Source organism: Schistocerca americana, chromosome 1 (assembly GCF_021461395.2).
Source record: "Schistocerca americana isolate TAMUIC-IGC-003095 chromosome 1, iqSchAmer2.1, whole genome shotgun sequence".
In the NCBI taxonomy this organism is placed as follows: domain Eukaryota; kingdom Metazoa; phylum Arthropoda; class Insecta; order Orthoptera; family Acrididae; genus Schistocerca; species Schistocerca americana.
Window position 1 is genome coordinate 482,256,197 of NC_060119.1, and position 17,350 is coordinate 482,273,546.

Sequence of the window (17,350 nt, forward strand, 5' to 3'; positions counted from 1 at the left end):
TGTCTGCTCGTTGTATTTAAATTTGTGTCTGCATAGAGGTGTAACGTCCGTTTGTAACAATGACGGGTAAAAAAGTGACCTACAGACATACGTACCTCCTATTTAAATTTGCTTTACTTCACGTCTATGTTCACAAATTTTTAAGTTCTCAGACTACCGGTTTCGGTCAGCAATGATCATCTTCAGCTCTTTTTTTTATGAAAACATGTCGTAATATACTGGTTCCATAGTGGCGTCGTTAAATGATAAACGCAAAATCAGCGCCAGCATCGCCAACATATATAAATAAAAGTATACACAAGAGTCATCTTGTCAGCAGCACTTCTGTTCTGTTGGAGGCGTATATCGCTCAAATCGTTCAGATCAAGATAAGACCAGACACACAAGATGAACACGCAAACAACACACCACACTGAACAAGACAGGTAACCAGAGGATGCAGAGACTGCAAAGTAACGATGGACACAATACAAAAAAGGAACAACATAAAAGAAAGTTGGCAGTGCATTAAGGCAGTACACTTCCTATGAGAGGGTTAAACAGATTCTCAGAGAAAACACCACGCGCAGGAGATCAGTTTCCATAACATAACAATGACTGCATCCGTAACGACAGCATCAGCAGCCAAGAAAATATTTGGTAAACAAGAGCCTGACAACGACTATACCACACAAGCAGATGGAAAGAGCCATATGCAGCAGACCACAAACGATACAACACACAAAACTGAACACCTACCAATCACAAACAAAGAAGAAACTAATCAAAAACCACAAAACTTGGAACAGAGCACTGAGGCAGTCACAAAAACCAACAAAATTACTTCTTTCACAATGGGCCCCTAGAGGAGGATATGTGCACTAACAGATTGGGAAAGCAAGATATTTTTCACACTGCTCAGAGTTTCATATCACGATAGTTAGAGTCTTATAACGGCCTTGTAAGCAAAAAACTGGTAAACTAAATAAAAAATGTCTTTTATGCTACTTGTAATGAAATGTAATGCCATAAATGGTCCAAATAGATGATGCAACATCAATAAAGATAAACGTGAACATCGAAACATTGGCTATTGTCAAAGACATCACCCGGGTGCGTTCCCATAAGTTGGTTGAAAATTTTATTTGGTGGTAGAAACTCAAGTTTCACACACGTTATCTTTTTGTCACATGACAACATACTAAATACGAGGGCTATCCACAAAGTACATTACGTTCTGGAATTAAAAATAAATAAAGTATTGGAATTTTTTTTATTATATACAGATGAAAGCCACACTTAAATACTACTTTTCTACATAGTTGCCATTTAAATTAAGGCACTTATCGTAGCGATGGACGAGCTTGGAAATTCCTTCGTCGTAAAATTCGGCCGCCTGCGCCTTCAACCACGTGGATACCTCTTCTTGAAGCTGTGCGTCGTCATCAAAACTCTGCATAGCCAACCACTTCTTCATTGCTGGGAATAAGTGGAAGTCGCTCGGTGCCAGGTCGGGACTGTACGGCGGATGAGGAAACAACTCCTACTTAAAAGATTCGAGAACTTCACGAGTGGCATTTGCCGTGTGGGCCCGGGCGTTGTCGTGAATCAGCAAGATCTTTGAGCCCAACTTTCCCCTGCGCTTGTTTTGTATTGCTCTTCTGAGGTTGTGCAGAGTTTGGCAATACCTTTGAGAGTTTATTATAGTACCTCTTTCCAGGGAATCCACAAAAATCACACCTTTCCTGTCCCAAAAGACAGTCGCCATTACCTTCCTTGCCGACATTGTCTGCATGCATTTCTTGGGTTTTTGGGGGGAATTTGTGTGCCCCCACTGCATTGTTGCAATTTTGTCTCGCAGTTCACATGCTTAACCCATGTTTCGTCACCAGTAACGATGCGATCGAGTAATGAGTCGCCATCTTTCTCGTAAGCGTCCAAAAACGTTAACGCTGCAGTCATTCACTGATTTTTGTGAATCTGTCAAGATTTTTGGTATCCATCTTGCACAAAACTTGTGGTAACCAAATTTTTCGGTAGTGATTTCGTGCAACAAACGTCGTGAAATTTGTGGAAAACTCATAGAGAGTTCCGTTATTGTGAAATTACGGTTTTCGCGGACCGCGGCATCGACTTTTTCGACAAGTTCGGCAGTCACTATGCTGGGTCTTCCACTTCGCTCTTCGTCGTGAACGTTAGTTCGACCATTTTTAAATTTTATGACCCATTGACGCACTCCACCTTCAGTGATTATGTTGTCCCCATACACTTCACAAGGCTGCCGATAGATTTCTATCGGTGTACAGCTTTTTGCAGTCAGAAACCTTATTACAGCACGCACTTCACACTTCGCGGCATTTTCAATTAACGCTGACATTTCAAACTGTCACAGTAACTCAACGGAGTACAGCACGAACCTCTCACTAGCACGGCAGGATGCCAACTGAGTGGCGGAATGCCATGACACCAAGATGGCCGCGCTAGCCCCGCCCCTAACGGACACAAACGAAAACGTAATGTACTTTGTGGATAGCCCTCGTATCTACTATGGCTGACACTGTACACATACTTTTCAAACGTATTTAGCAGCACAACAACGGAAATATCGACAAACTGGCCTGTTACAGCATAACAAATTACAAATTTTCCTTTACATTTTTACACATCTCATATATCATGAGAAATTGGTATCCACTAATCTGAGTAAAATGCAATGGAAACATTGGCTGTTACAGCAGAGCAGCTGTCCCTGATTCTGCTGGATTTTTTCTTCCCGGCTGCCTCTGTGCTGTCAGCCACCTTGACATGGGCACTCATCTATGTGGTTCACAACCCAGAAGTGATGAGGAAGGTGCAGGACGAATTGGATGCAGTCGTGGGCCGCGGGAGGCTACCCACACTAGACGATCGGCACAAGTGAGCACGTCACACGTATCTCAGCAGACTTTATATTTACACACATTACTACGAGGGTCATTCTAAAATTAACCAGACATATATAACACTGATGAGGCATCTGTCCTGGTGGCATAGCTGGTATGTGACGCAGTAAGGAAAAAATGTAAGTGGAGCAGAGAATTTGTGGAGCAGGGAATTTGTAACACAGGTTGCAAATGGGAAAATCCAACTGCTTTTAATACAGGGCAGATTATTATAACCCAGCACCTGAGAACAAGAATCTCTGAAACGATGAAGCTCGTCGGCTACTCATGTGCTACTGTCATGAACACCTACGGAAAATGATTGAAAACGTGAGTAGGTGACAAAGTATTGTATGTCCTCATCTTACAACAAAATGTGTAGGTTGGAGGCTTGCCTGTTCTGTAAAGCAGATCTGATGACAGAATACTATTCTAGTGCAGGCGCATTTGTTTTCGGGCTCATGTTGTCGAACATGGGGTACTTCACAAACCACTATCATTTTCTCCTTCTTTCGTGTTGTATCTGCATATGGTGTGTGGTAAGAATGATTGTTGGGGACCTACATATGAGTTCAAATTTCTCTGAATTTACCAACCTAGTAATTTCTACAGACCCGTGTCTGACTCCTATATGTTTCCATGTTGACTGAACAACACTTTAAGTTATGACTTCAGCACATACTGGCTCTCTGTGATTGTACTGTGCACCAGTGGTAATGTGTGGTCTGGCCAAATGAATCACATTCCTTATTACACCAAGTTGATGGTCATGATCAGATATGTCATCATGTAGGTGAACAGATGCTCAAAAACTATACTGTGCTACGGATGCTGGCTGCTGGGAATGGTATAATCCTATATGTGACATTCACCTGGACTCCCAAGAGGCCAGTGGTAGAGACTGAAGGTACAGTGACAGCTGTACACTATGTGAGCATTATTGCAGATCACTTGCATCCATTCATATGAATGGATATTAGCAGGATAACTGTCGATGTCACAAGTCTATAATTATGCTACAGTGGTTTACAGAGCATGATAGAGAACTCACATTAATGTCTTGGCCACATAATTCTCCTACCCCACTAGAACACATCTGGGATGTTATTAGGCACTAGCTCCATGCTCCCAAACCAGCAGCTCATAATTTAGGGGAATGGGGGAATTGTGTGACCCGTAGGTAGATATATGGTGCCATATACCTCTGGAACCCCCAGCAAGGACTTGTTGACCGAATCGGTGCCACACAAAATCCCTGCTCTACTGTGTACCAAAGTTATATGAAGTGGGAATTAAGCAGGTGGTCATAATGTTTTGGCTCACTGGTGTATGAAAATGATATGATGAATCAGTTGTAAACTCAGTAACGTCAGGAAATTGTAGTGATCTTCAGGAAGATCTGCAGGATGTAGAAGGATTGTACAGAGACTGATAGTTAACCTTCAACATTAAATAAATGTAATTTATGGCAACTAAACCGGTGGAAAGTTCACTATTATTTTGTTAAAAAACTATTCAGTTACATAATTAAAAATCAATATCTAGAAACAGCAACAATGGCATAATATAGAGAAGTGCCTCTCCAGGATAACTGAAGATGGAAAATGAACATAAAACTTGTTGCAGGAAAGTCAGACGCTTGATTGGGAGTTATTAAAATATCTGACTGAAATATAATTCAGCCACAAAAGTGGAAGTTAGCACACCTTTCTTTTGATCATTTCCTGAGTATTACTCGTCAATTTGGGACTCTCCACGAACAGAGGAGATAGAGAATAGACAAAGAAAATCTGCAATTTTCCATCAGGTTTTCATTTACTAAGTATGACAGCATTACAGAGATGCTCGTGAAGATCCTATGGCAGTTGCTATGAGAAATTTTCTACTGCACAGAGATGAGAGGTTTATTGTTGAATTTCTGATAATCATTTTACTTCCTCAGACACGGGTCCATAAAAATTACTAGGTTGGTAAATTCAGAGAAATTTGAACTCATATGTAGGCCCTCAACAATCATTCTTACCACACACCACATGCAGATGCAACACGAAAGAAGGAGAAAATGATAGTGGTATGTGATGTACCCTCTTCTTTATTTTAACTTATGATGAAACTTGGGTACATAATTCTGTGCCAGAGCCCAAAACTCAAAGCATGCAGTGGAAACACTCTGGATCACCTGTTCATAATGAATAAAAAATGCAACCATTAGCTGGTATGCTAATATCAACCATCTTTCTTAGTGCCATAGTCACATTTTCTTTGAATTTTTAGAGGAGCAATATACTATCAACAGCATACACTACTTAGGCATGACTGAGAACATAGTCAAGTCCACACAGAGGACGAAATTTCCAGGAGGGTAGAGGAAATGCATGCCGCTTCTTCAAGACAAAGTACCCTGTTTGGTCTCATGGAAGAAGCTTTGCATGACATCAAGTCCAGTGGTATAACAGAGGTAAATAACAAAGTTCAAAATTTGTTCCGAAATAAAGGTAAATAATTTTTCATGAAGAAAGAAGAAGATCTGAAAGAAGATGGTATGAGTGCATACAACTATTTGAATGTATGGTGTCTGTTCCTTTGAAAGAACAGACACCACACAGATCCCACAGCTGTAAAAACATTATATGTAAAGTGTAGGGGGCTCTTGCTGATAGAAGACATTCCTCTTCAATTTACATATAGAGTGCACATAAGTTGTAGGGGATTTCAAGGAAAAATGAGAGAAAAAGTTGTTCTGATTAAGTAAACCAGTTTGCTGTACAACTATTTGTCTGTTTGGTTATTGAATGACCCTCTTATTTTATTATTATTATTATTATTGTTATTGTAATTAAATTACTTGGCAATGAAGATTTTATTCTTTTGTTGCAATATATATGATTAGTTATATAGGTTATTCTTATGTATCTCCATAATCACTGAGTTTCATTTCATCCCTCAATGCAAGTCCTTTCACTCTTTTCCTGAATCATTGCAAATTCTCAGACAAGTGATTTAAGACCTCTCTAAGTAAACTGTCCTACTCCCCTACTTCTTTATTTGTGAATGGAAATCTGCTCACAGATTTGTTTATTTCTTTATTTGCCCTAAGATGTATGGTTTGGCATCTAGTGGCTATAGTAAACTGTAATAACTATTACATAAAAATAAAAGGTTCACCATAATTTCATAACAGAGTCTGTGGACAAATCTCGCTAATCTTCTTTTGCCACTCCATTAATTTCAATCAATATACCACATTTCTTCAAGTTTCTCATCAACTTCCAAATTTAAAATTCATTTTAAGCTATGTGACATGAAAACTGGAGTGCTTATGCTCCTTTGTTCTTGCAGCCTACCGTATACAGAAGCAACAATAAGGGAGGTGATGAGGATTCGAACCGTCACCCCCATCTCTGTACCCCATAAGGCCATGGAAGACACCACCCTCCAGGGTTACACTGTGCCCAAAGTGAGTCTTTATTTGTGTGTTTCTTTACTTCTGCAGTGAATATGTCAAACCGTAAAAATCTGCAAGTGAGCTGGAAATTTTACAAAAAATTAATGAGTAATTTGTATCATGGGTTAAAGAAGTATTCACATGCTGCAGTGGCCAATGTACTGTGAGGATATTTACAGACAAGTCCACAAGAGAAATATCATTACAGACTTTTTCAAGAACTGTCTTTCACAAATAGATTTTATATTTATAGCTCACCTAATGCACAGTTTAATACTAATTGAACTACATCTTTTGTGTTCATATGTATCTCATAACTTGGGCTTGTATTGTAACAAATGGAATTTATTCTGTCTTGATTTGACATTTAATAATAAACTACAATGGAGACATGATGTGTGAGGCAAGGAAAAGAAGGTTCTCTTTTGACCTGTAGCCAATGGCGGCTCGTGAGTATACATTCTGGGTGTTCACAAATTTTTAGATTCAAATAAATTTGAGAGTGTGAAGCTAATAGCATTTGCTGTATAACAGTTATGCTTATCAACAAATTTATACAACTACAGCCACTGCCAATAATAATAATAACAACAATAATAATAACAACAACGATAATAATAACAACAACAATAATAATAACAATATTATGAAGAAGATAGTTGCTACTCACCATATATTGGAGATGCTGAGTCGCAGAAAAGCACAACAAAAAGACTGTCGGAAAGTTAGCTTTCGGCCAACAAGGCCTTTGCCAAAAACACACACAACTCACTCGCTCATGACCATAGTCTCTGGTGGCAAAGGACGTGTTGGACGAAAGCTAACTTTCCGACAGTCTGTTTCTGTTTGTTGTCCCTTTCTGAGACTCAGCATCTCTGGTATGTGGTGAGTAGCAATTACCCTTTTCATAATATTTGTGCATTCCATTCTGTATTTTCCATTGTTTAATAATAATAAGATGCATAACTTATCTGACACAAGAAAGAATTATTCTTGTGAAATTGCTTTGTTTTGTACGTAGTTAAGTACAGGTTAGGACAATAACGAAATAATGTGTAGGCTCTCTTCTTCTGTGTAAGTGGGAGTTTCCGTACTTTTACATTTTTTCGGACAAAGTTACAAGATCCCTAACAGATTTATTTGTTCACGAATTTGCTCCTGGGCTGAAAATCAGATATCCTTACGCTGCACCTACACAACAACTTACGCTATCTTTAGATTTTCTTGTTAAATGTTCGCTTGCAGTCACGCTTATTTGATTTTCGTCGCTCTCGCACCCGAAGGATCTGTTCTCAGAAGCCCTAGTTCCTTTGCAGCTAACTTTTCCTGGCAATTTACTTTTCTGTTACCAGATTGAGATTTTACTCTGTAGCGGAGTGTGCGCTGATATTAAACTTCCTGGCAGATTGAAGTTGAGTGCCAGACCAAGACTCGTACTCGGGACCTTTGCCTTTCATGGGCAAGTGCTCTACCGATTAAGCTACCCAAATAGACTCATGATTCATTCTCACAGCTTTACTTTTTTGTTAGCATTTAGAATAGATTCAACGTAGTTCGAAAGCCAATTCCCGCACAGTAAACGACTCTAAACACGAAGTGCCGTTTGTGGAAATGATTAAATTCAAGTAGTAATGTCTATCAACATGGTCACTTGACTAGAATACAAATGAGATCCATAAGGGCCTAAATCACACCACCGTCGATCCCTCATTTAAGTGAATACCAGAAAAACCTGTGATACAGCTTTTCGTCAATTTTCATATATACAATGTGTGCCTAAAGCAGGCAAACCTGACTCACCATAGGATCAATAGATATCAGAAGCACGAATGAAAGCTCCAGTCTCATAACTGACAGTGGTGTGCTTTAGGCCCTTATGATCCTCAGCACCTCAAATAGATTACTGTGTTATAAAATACATAACTTAGTACAACTCATTCAGAAACCCACAAAATATGTTTGCTGTCAGTACAACATTAACATATACTGGCGTCCGATCTAATTTCTCAACATTGAATGAATTATCAATCTGAGGAGTGTGCTGTCATCATAAGAACAAACTTTATGTAAACGTTACACTATGTAATCTTCTGCGTTTGCTGGAATCTCATTAAATTTCATTTCACGTGGAGCGGAAGCCAAGCTGTCTCGAGTACAGTCAAAATACAATAATTAGGATACGTTTTATGCTGTGCGTTACACGTACATTAACTGTGATGATACGAGGCAACAGCTTTACCGGTGCTTTTTACTTGGACAGCATTGGCCAGGCAAGTGATCCTACTAACCTGCTGTGATGTGAAAACGTATAAAAATACGAGCAGAGAAACAATATAGCTTAATTTTTAAACAGAAAGAAGTAATATATGGCAAAACTCAGGCGATATGCTTCTTAGGTGACCGGACGGAAAACATAACATGCTCTCGATCTTAGCTAACATAATATTGTAATTGAAAACAAGAGTGATGAAAATTCCTGACTTTAAGAAGGGTAATTTTTCTTCATGAGCTATGTGTGGCATAAAAGCGCTGATTTTCCATATAGTTAAATATTTGAAGTCACTGAAGGTATTACAGTCACTCGTCTGGTAATCTCTAAACTCCTTCCGTATCGGACTCAGAGGGAGTACGGTACATTTCAGTACTGAGTACTGCTACATTGATAATGAGGCAATCAGCAACAGAATCCCAAGCCAACAAAAAATCCACATTTTCTCCTCCTCCTATGCTGCTCTGCATTTCGCCATCGCTCAGCAGAGACGTGTTACAAAGCTTGGTGCATTAGTTCCAGTACATGTGGCAGCTTAAATGTCTTGTTGTTTCTCGTGACAGATCCCTTAACGTGCCTCCAGATCAGTTATATTGGGTTCAAATTGCAATATTACGGAGACAACTATAAAAATGCAACATTTGTACAGTGTGTTCGATGCCGCAAACATTGTTTTCCACGTTTCTACAATGCTTTTCACTTTGTCTCTTAAGAGACCACATCCACCCTACAAAACAATTGGCGTATAAAATGAAGAATATTTGATTTTTCTCCAGAAAATGTAATTGTGTAATGTTTTCTTAATTTCAAAAGTCTTTAACAATTTTTTACAAATTTCGATAATTAAGACTGTATATTTGCAATGAAAACCAAAGTTTTGCGTGTGATATGTCATTAGAAACTAGAAGACATGCGTTTTTCTTGAAAAATGATGGTTAAATATGAATTAATTAATGTATATTTGATGACTTCTATATTTAAATGACTTCGGTATTCAAACCAGACATGAAGACATCGTAGCTCACAAGAAGTTTCGAACCGCCACCCGCCAGCATACACGATAATCATTCTACTAAGCTACCGTTTACGCCACGCATACTAGTAACATACTTTCTCTTTTATTTATTACACAGTGTGTTTTGAAAACATCAAAAGCTGATTTTTCTATGCAATCTTGTGAAAAACATTAAGAACAACTCATTTCTCGCCATTGACAGTGTTCCGCGCGCATGTTTCACTACGAAGCAGGAAGCAGTGTTATCCATTTTCACCGAACAGCAAGACAATCACAGCACAAATAGCTTTTACAGAGACGGTGACTGCAGGCGATTTTTAAAATAAAAATTACGTAGTTGAAAGTATAATTAAGAAAAACGTTGGTGGCTGTTAATACATCAGAATGTCTTAAAGATTATTTTACAGCGACGTGGTTATAACATATCTAATACGTAAGTTGGATCTACGTCCAAAAGACCACGGTACGAGGGCTACGGCTGCTGACCAATTATTGCATTTATTTGTTTCCCTCACTCTCATCTGATACTTTCCCCTCTTTGGGGAAGTGTGTTGAGGAGTTTGTAGTGTTTTGGCTTTTACTCCAAGTGTTTGATGGTGTGTGTGATTTTTTTTAATGTGATTTTTGGATGTCTGTGTAACGTCATGAATGTTCTGTGTGTGTCTGGTACTTACCTGAGGTTGGCGAGGTGATTGATTTTAGGGGGAAGGGAACAGGATTGGGAATTAGAGGTAAGGATTTTCTGTTTGACTTAGTCGCTGAAGATCGTCATTCGATGTTTGTGCTTGTCATGGGACATGTCATTCCGACCTAGGGACTGGATGAGGTCATTTCCAGATCTGGAAGAGCTCTCATATATGGTCCTTGCCCATTCTTGGAAATGCTCGTTCAGGAAGAGGATTTCAGCTGTGGCGTGCAGAACATCAGTGGGGAAACGCAGGGGTAGATGCAGTGCCCTCCTGAGGGCATGGTCGTGGAGCCTCTGGAGTTTGTTCAGATGCTGCTTCGCCGCATATCCCCAGACAGGGCATGCATACTCCATTACCGGCCATATAATTAATTGCCTGATACACAGTTACTCCTTCAGAGCAGGGAAGGGAGCTAGATGTGTTGAGGATTGGATGTAGGATGGACATTATGGCACATAACTTTCTGTAGACCTCATGTATGTGGGCTCCACATTAAGACGAGAGTCCAAGGTTACACCAAGATACTTTGTTTGCTTACATTAGGCTTATTCTTATAGTAGGATTTAGCTGAGTGAATGAGGATAAAAGTCTGCCGCAATGTGCTACCACCTGGTGGCACTAATGTAAACTTCTAGTTGAATGGCAAGAGCTAGTTGTGCACATTGTTTAAATCCGTATGAATTTGGCTCATGAGGCAATTACATCACACGAGTTGCGCATACACAAAAAAGTCTCCTATAAGCGTGCACAACAGAAGGTGTGCTTGCGACCCTGATGCCATGTTTCTCAGAGTCTAGAGGAACAGTAAATGTTAGATTTAAGTACTGTATCTTTCACATTGCAGCATCTATGTCAGTTTAACAACAATCAGAGAAAAATAACCACTAAATCCGCAAGGTGTTGAAAGTTAGGATGTTCACGTGCTCTTACACAGCAGCTGCCACTGCCTGTAATCATTTTTAAGTAGAAAGGCATGCAGTTCTTTTGTTAGTCCTATTTAGGAACAGAACTTTCTTCTAACATAAAACTACTTGGGTGCATAAAGTCATTAGTCACATCAGGTGGCAATCTAGGATGAGAGCTTCTTTCAATTTTAATGTAATGAAATTTGTAAAGGAAATTGAAGTTTAGTGAGAAGAAATAAAAACTTTGGGGTTTGCCAGTAACGTTGTAATTCTATCACAGACAGTAAAATAATGAGTAGCATCTTGAAAAGATGTTAGGGCCTATAAGATGAACACCACCAAAGTAAAACAGGGTTGATGGAATGTAGTTGAATTAAATGAGGTGATGTTGAAGGAATTAGAGTAGGAAATGAGACACTAAAAGTAACAGTTGAGTTTGCTGTTCGAATTGAAGTAAATAGGATATAAAGTACAGATAGCAAAAGAGAGAAGCACATTTCCGAAAAAGAGAAATTTGTTACCATATAATAAAATTTAAGCATTAGGGAGTCCTCCCTGAAAGTGTTTGTCTGGGGTGTTGCCTTGTACAGAAGTGAAATGTGATAAGCAGTTCAGACAAGAATGGAACAGAAGCTTTTGAAATATGTTGCTACAAAGGATGCTGAATATTGGATGTGTAGATTAAGTAATGGGGAAGTACTGGATCAAACTGGGAGAAAAAGAAATTTATGGCACAACTTGACTAAGAAGAACTCAGTTGACAGGACACATCCTGAGGAAAGGAGAAATCATCAGTTTGGTAACTAGGGAAGTGTGGGGAGCAAAAATTGTAGGAGACCAAGGTATGATTATAGTAAGTGTGTTCAAATAGATATAAGTTGCAGCAGTTGTTCCGAGATGAAGAGGCTTGTACAGGATAGATTATCTAGGAGAGCTGCATAAAACCACTCTTTGAACTGAATACAACAATAATAACAACAAAACCAGAGTAACACACTCCTAACATAAGAAAGTATACTTACCTTTCCAAAAATTCTTTTGCTGTAAATTAGCTGTGTCATTGATGCATTTAATACTGTCCTTTTCAATATCTGAGCTAACAAATGTTGTATACAGGAACTGATAGTTAGTATAATATTCAAATTAATTCATCTACTTTGTTATCCATCAATATCTGTGATTTGATGTAGGTTGCAGTAGGTACTGGGAGATGAAAAAGCTTGCACAGGATAGAGTAGCATGGAGAGCTGCATCAAACCAGTCTCAGGACTGAAGACCACAACAACAACATCTGTGATTTATTCAGTGTCATTTTAACAGTGGTCAACTTCATAGATCAAATTTTCTTGAAAATTTCTTAAAAATTAACTTCAGAGACTAACTATGCAGGTGATAAATTATTGCAGGCTAAACTGAAGCTGACTTTACAAAAATATTATAATTTCTTTGCTTAACAGATTTTGAGACTGTCTTCTTAAAGTATTGAAGTTGATTGCTAAATGGGGACTGATAGAGCATGTCTGCCGGTGGCACTGTACACCACACTTAGCTAAAAGTTGGTACATGAAACATATTTTTGCAGTAAAATGATGCATTTTTTGACACAGGAAAGTATGGCTACAAGACAGTACCGGTAACAATAAAATTTTAAAACAATTACATTTTAAGATTAAAAAATTGTGGAATTCGTACCACAACAATATGTTGAATAAAAAACACAAATTCTCAAAGAAGACAAAATGTTCTTCTTTGTAAAGAACGAAATGAGGGTTTCAAATAAGATATGTGGGTCCTAAAACAAGTAATTATTAGCAGAGTCAGATTTTTAAGTGCAAGAACTTTCCATGAGTCTTCAGTTATGAATACTTCCTTAACTATGTCTAAACAACAATATAAATTATGGTAGATTGCTACTCACCCCATAAAGGAAGTGTTGAGTGGCAGACTGGCATTTGTAAAAGTATATTGAAAAGTAAACTAAGCTATCAGATTCATCGGATTTAGAAGTGGCTGTGTGTGTGTGTGTGTGTGTGTGTGTGTGTGTGTGTGTGTGTGTGTGTGTGTGTGGAAAATGTGCTTGTCTCAATCAAAGCCTCCTCTATGTGATGAGTAGCAATCTATACTAACAAAGTCATACTGTTTTATTATTCCACCCTAGATTTTCGAATAAAGATTCTGGTAATATTCTGGTAATATCATGAACAATAAAGAGTAAAATTTAACAAATTTTTGTTGGTGCTACACACATGGCTGTGCCTATTTCACATAAGAAACATTCATTTATTTCAATATTAGAATAAACTAGTTGCAAACAAGGATTAGTCTAGATTGTGTATCTTGTGCACTGTATACAGATTTATATACTGTTGTTTTTGGGTCTTTTTCTGGTATTTTTGGAACAATGGATTGCATTACAGGCTTCAGCTTCAGTGAATATCAAAAACATGGGGATAGTGAATAGTCTTGACTTTCAGTTGAGAGTGAATTTTCCATCAGAATACTAATTCCTCCCTTGTATGTGAGTTACAAATTAACACAATATGTGTAAGAACTGAATATGTGATTTTCTTATTGTAGGGAACTGTTGTGATAACATGCTTAATTAGCATGCACATGGATGGAGATCTGTGGGGTGATCCAAACAACTTCAGACCTGAGAGGTTTTTGGATACTGATGGAAAACTCAGCAAGAAAGACTTTACCTTGCCATTTGGGGCTGGTACGTATACTGCCTCTTTAGTGTTACAGTAATTTTTTAGATTTACCAAGAATCCAATCTGGTAACACTGCTACCCACCTTTGACCAATGCAGCACTACAAGAACAGTATTATATAAGTTGTGTTTAAGAGAGAGAAAGTACTCACTATCATTGAGTTGTTCATGTCATAACAGATTGCCACAATTATATTTGAACCCCAATTTTTATCTTCATCTTATTGCATGTCATTTAAGACTTGCTAGGCATTTGCTGATAACAGAAGAAGAGTATGCACACATACAGACCCCTCTATGTTGCAGGTAAACGTCTGTGTGCTGGAGAGACTTTTGCCCGCCAGAATTTGTTTCTCATGTTCTCGACACTCCTGCAGAACTTTTCAGTAAAGACAGATGGCATGCCTCTGCCAGACAGCAACATTCCAGGCATCATCGAGACAGCTCCTGCATTCTGGGCACGGTTTGTGCCTCGCTGATAGGACATATCACATTCCCAGGTGGACATCTACAATGAAAATACAGGCATGAGGTGATAGGTACATTTATTAATAATCAGATTAGGATACTGGACAAACATTGGGAATTAGTATTACATTTCAGTATGGTATAAAAAGCTCTTGCTGAATGTGAATAATTAAGAAGTAAAGGTACAAGCTCGCTAACTCACTGAAACACACACACACACACACACACACACACACACACACACACACACACACACACACAATATCTGTATAGATACGTTGTGCTGCAGTTTGGCAGGTAGACTGGTGTGATGTTTTTGTGTTAGTTTGAGTGTGCAATATGAAAAAACAGGCAGGGAGTGGGAGCGAGGATTGGGGAAGGGTGGCTGATGGCTCAGAGGGAGGCAGCAGATGTGCAAGTTTGGATTGTGGGAGGGATAGGCAATAGATGACTGTGATAGAAATCCAACACATGGTACTGGAACTGGTGACTTTGTGCAGCGTGTGATGATGATGCTGATGACATTGTGGGAGGAGTGGACTGGAAGTGGGTGACAGAACAGAGGGAGGGGAAACTGTGTGGGAGTTGTTGTGGTATATTGAGGCCGGAGGATTCTGGGAACAAAAGATATATTGCAAGGATAACTCCCATCTACATTGTTTTGAACTGAAGGGTGCAATTTTCTTTGTGTCCAAGTCAGTGTCACTGCATAATGTTTGCATCCCAAATGCAAAGCTACTTAATTAAACTGTTATGTGCTCAATATGCATATTATATTTAAATTCTTATCTACACAGAGTGTTTCAGAATTCCCATTACAGACTTCTAGTGGCTGTAGAGGGGATGTAGTAGATAAAATTTCATAATGAACCCATATCCAAAAATGTACCAGTTAGATACAATATAAGTTGGAAGACTGTATCAGTTTTACTTGATATGTGTTCCATGTTAAAATTTTATCTACTAACTTCCCTCCACAACCTGTAGAAGCCTGTAATAGCAATTATGATAAACCATGTACTTGGTCCTAAAAATTTAGTAGATTCTGCTTATGCTCTTTCCATATTTTATGGCTTATTTTTATTTCATGGCATTTTGACTCTTGATACCAAATGTGTTTTTGAGTAGTTCAGATTTTATCTGTTAACTGGGACTATGTTTCTAAGCTATCAAGTGTATTAATGATGCAGTCCTGGATTTTTTCTACTTCACAATTTGAGTTATACAACAGTATCATCTGAAAGCAGAACTGATGGAATGTTGAAAAATGTATCTGTATGTAGGCAAAATTCCTTTACTGAAGTAGTTAATCCCAATAATTGCTATGTATGAACTTAAATGTTATGTAAGACATGATACAGGTGATCATACAGCAGTTATTATTTCATACAATATGGGTTGTAACTAACAGAAGCATTTCTTTTGGGTTAATAAACTGCATTGCATATGTATAAGATATCTACATGCATACCCCACAAGCCACCACATGGTGCATTGTGGAGAATATCTTGTACCACAGTTAGTCATTTCCCTCCCTGCTCCACTCGCAAATAGGGTGAGGGAAAAGCGACTGTTTATATGCCTCCACATGAGCCCTAATTTCTGGTATCTTATCTTAATGGTCCTTATGCAAAATGTATGTTGGCAGCAGTAGGATCATTCCACAGTCAGCTTCAAATGCCAGTTCTCTAAATTTTCTCAGTGGTGTTCCTCAAAAAGAACATCGCCTTTCTTCCAGGGATTCCCACTTGAGTTCCAGAAGCATCTCTGTAATACTTGGATGTTGATTAAATGCAGTGGTAATAAATCTAGTAGCCCATCTGTGAACTGGTTGTGGAGACCCCAAACAATTGAGCAGTATTCAAGAATGTGTCACACTAGTCTTCTACACATGGTCTCCTTTACAGATGAACAACACTTTTCTAAAATTATCCCCGTAAACCAAAGTTGACAATTCGCCTTCCATATTACATTTTTCAGAAATCCATCAGGGACATCTCAGCCCTTCTATAGTTGCCAAAGCAGGTGATGTGATTGTGACGTGATTGTGAAGTAGACTTGAAGGGTTTTAGTTTGGGGAATGCCTGCAGAGTGTTTCCATCCATCATGTGGAGTGCCAAGAGTGAATTACAGAGGAGGTGGTTGTTACAGTATGGAGGTGTTTTTTATGGTTGGAGTGTGATAACCATATTCAACTTGAGAAAATGTTAAATACAAAAGGTTTTAACACATTTTACATAATTGTTTATTGTGTACAACAGAGGAGCAGGTTGGAGATGATGATCATATCAGCACGACTTTGCTCCATACACCAGCATCCTAGGTCTCTGCCATCTCTAGTTTCAGCTCTTGATTAAGAATGGGGATTGCAGTTCCTCCACATAGTGTAATGTTGAAAAATAATCCTTAGTTAACTATGTCAATAACAAGTTATTCAAGTGTTTTTTTTTTCTTTTTGTTTGCGAACAGTAATTATGGCAAGACAGTTTCTAATGATTGTTTAGTTGTTTAAGAATGAATCATTATTCCATGTACTTGTATTCATAATAAGGTTATTCATTTGAACCAAGGATTTCCACTGTTTTTCACACACAGTACCAAAGATCACAATTACCACTTTACATTCTATCTTGTCATTAACTATGCTATTAATTCCATGCCAAATGCTGTACAGCGAAGTGAGTACAGGTAAAAGGCCACGAGGTGCCCCTCTCAAACGTTATAAGGATCAGTACAAGAAAAATCTGAAAAACTTGAACATCGATCCGAGTAACTGGTCCACAGTAGCAGAAGATTGAAGACGCTGGCACTCAGTTACCTCAAATGCTCTTCAAAACTTTGAGCTGGAACATCATGAAATGGAGAATGACAAATGCCGGAGACGTAAACTCCTCCACCTTCCATCAGCTGTAATGTTTGTGGCTGCCTGTTCCACACTAGGATTGG

The 17,350-nt window shown here is 38.5% G+C and overlaps 1 protein-coding gene across 1 annotated transcript in view; it reads left to right on the top strand.

The window, feature by feature from the left end:
- The window catches only part of LOC124624097 (probable cytochrome P450 304a1), a 148,741-nt gene extending 131,772 nt beyond the window's left edge, over positions 1–16,969 (top strand). Inside the window, exons 6-10 of the mRNA XM_047149085.1 lie at positions 2,715–2,895; positions 6,240–6,357; positions 13,801–13,942; positions 14,243–14,475; positions 16,666–16,969. Of these exons, the coding sequence (XP_047005041.1) occupies positions 2,715–2,895; positions 6,240–6,357; positions 13,801–13,942; positions 14,243–14,415 (614 nt within the window). The 3' untranslated portion in view covers positions 14,416–14,475; positions 16,666–16,969. The remainder of the gene's footprint in view (positions 1–2,714; positions 2,896–6,239; positions 6,358–13,800; positions 13,943–14,242; positions 14,476–16,665) is intronic.
- The last annotated feature ends 381 nt before the right edge of the window (positions 16,970–17,350 follow it).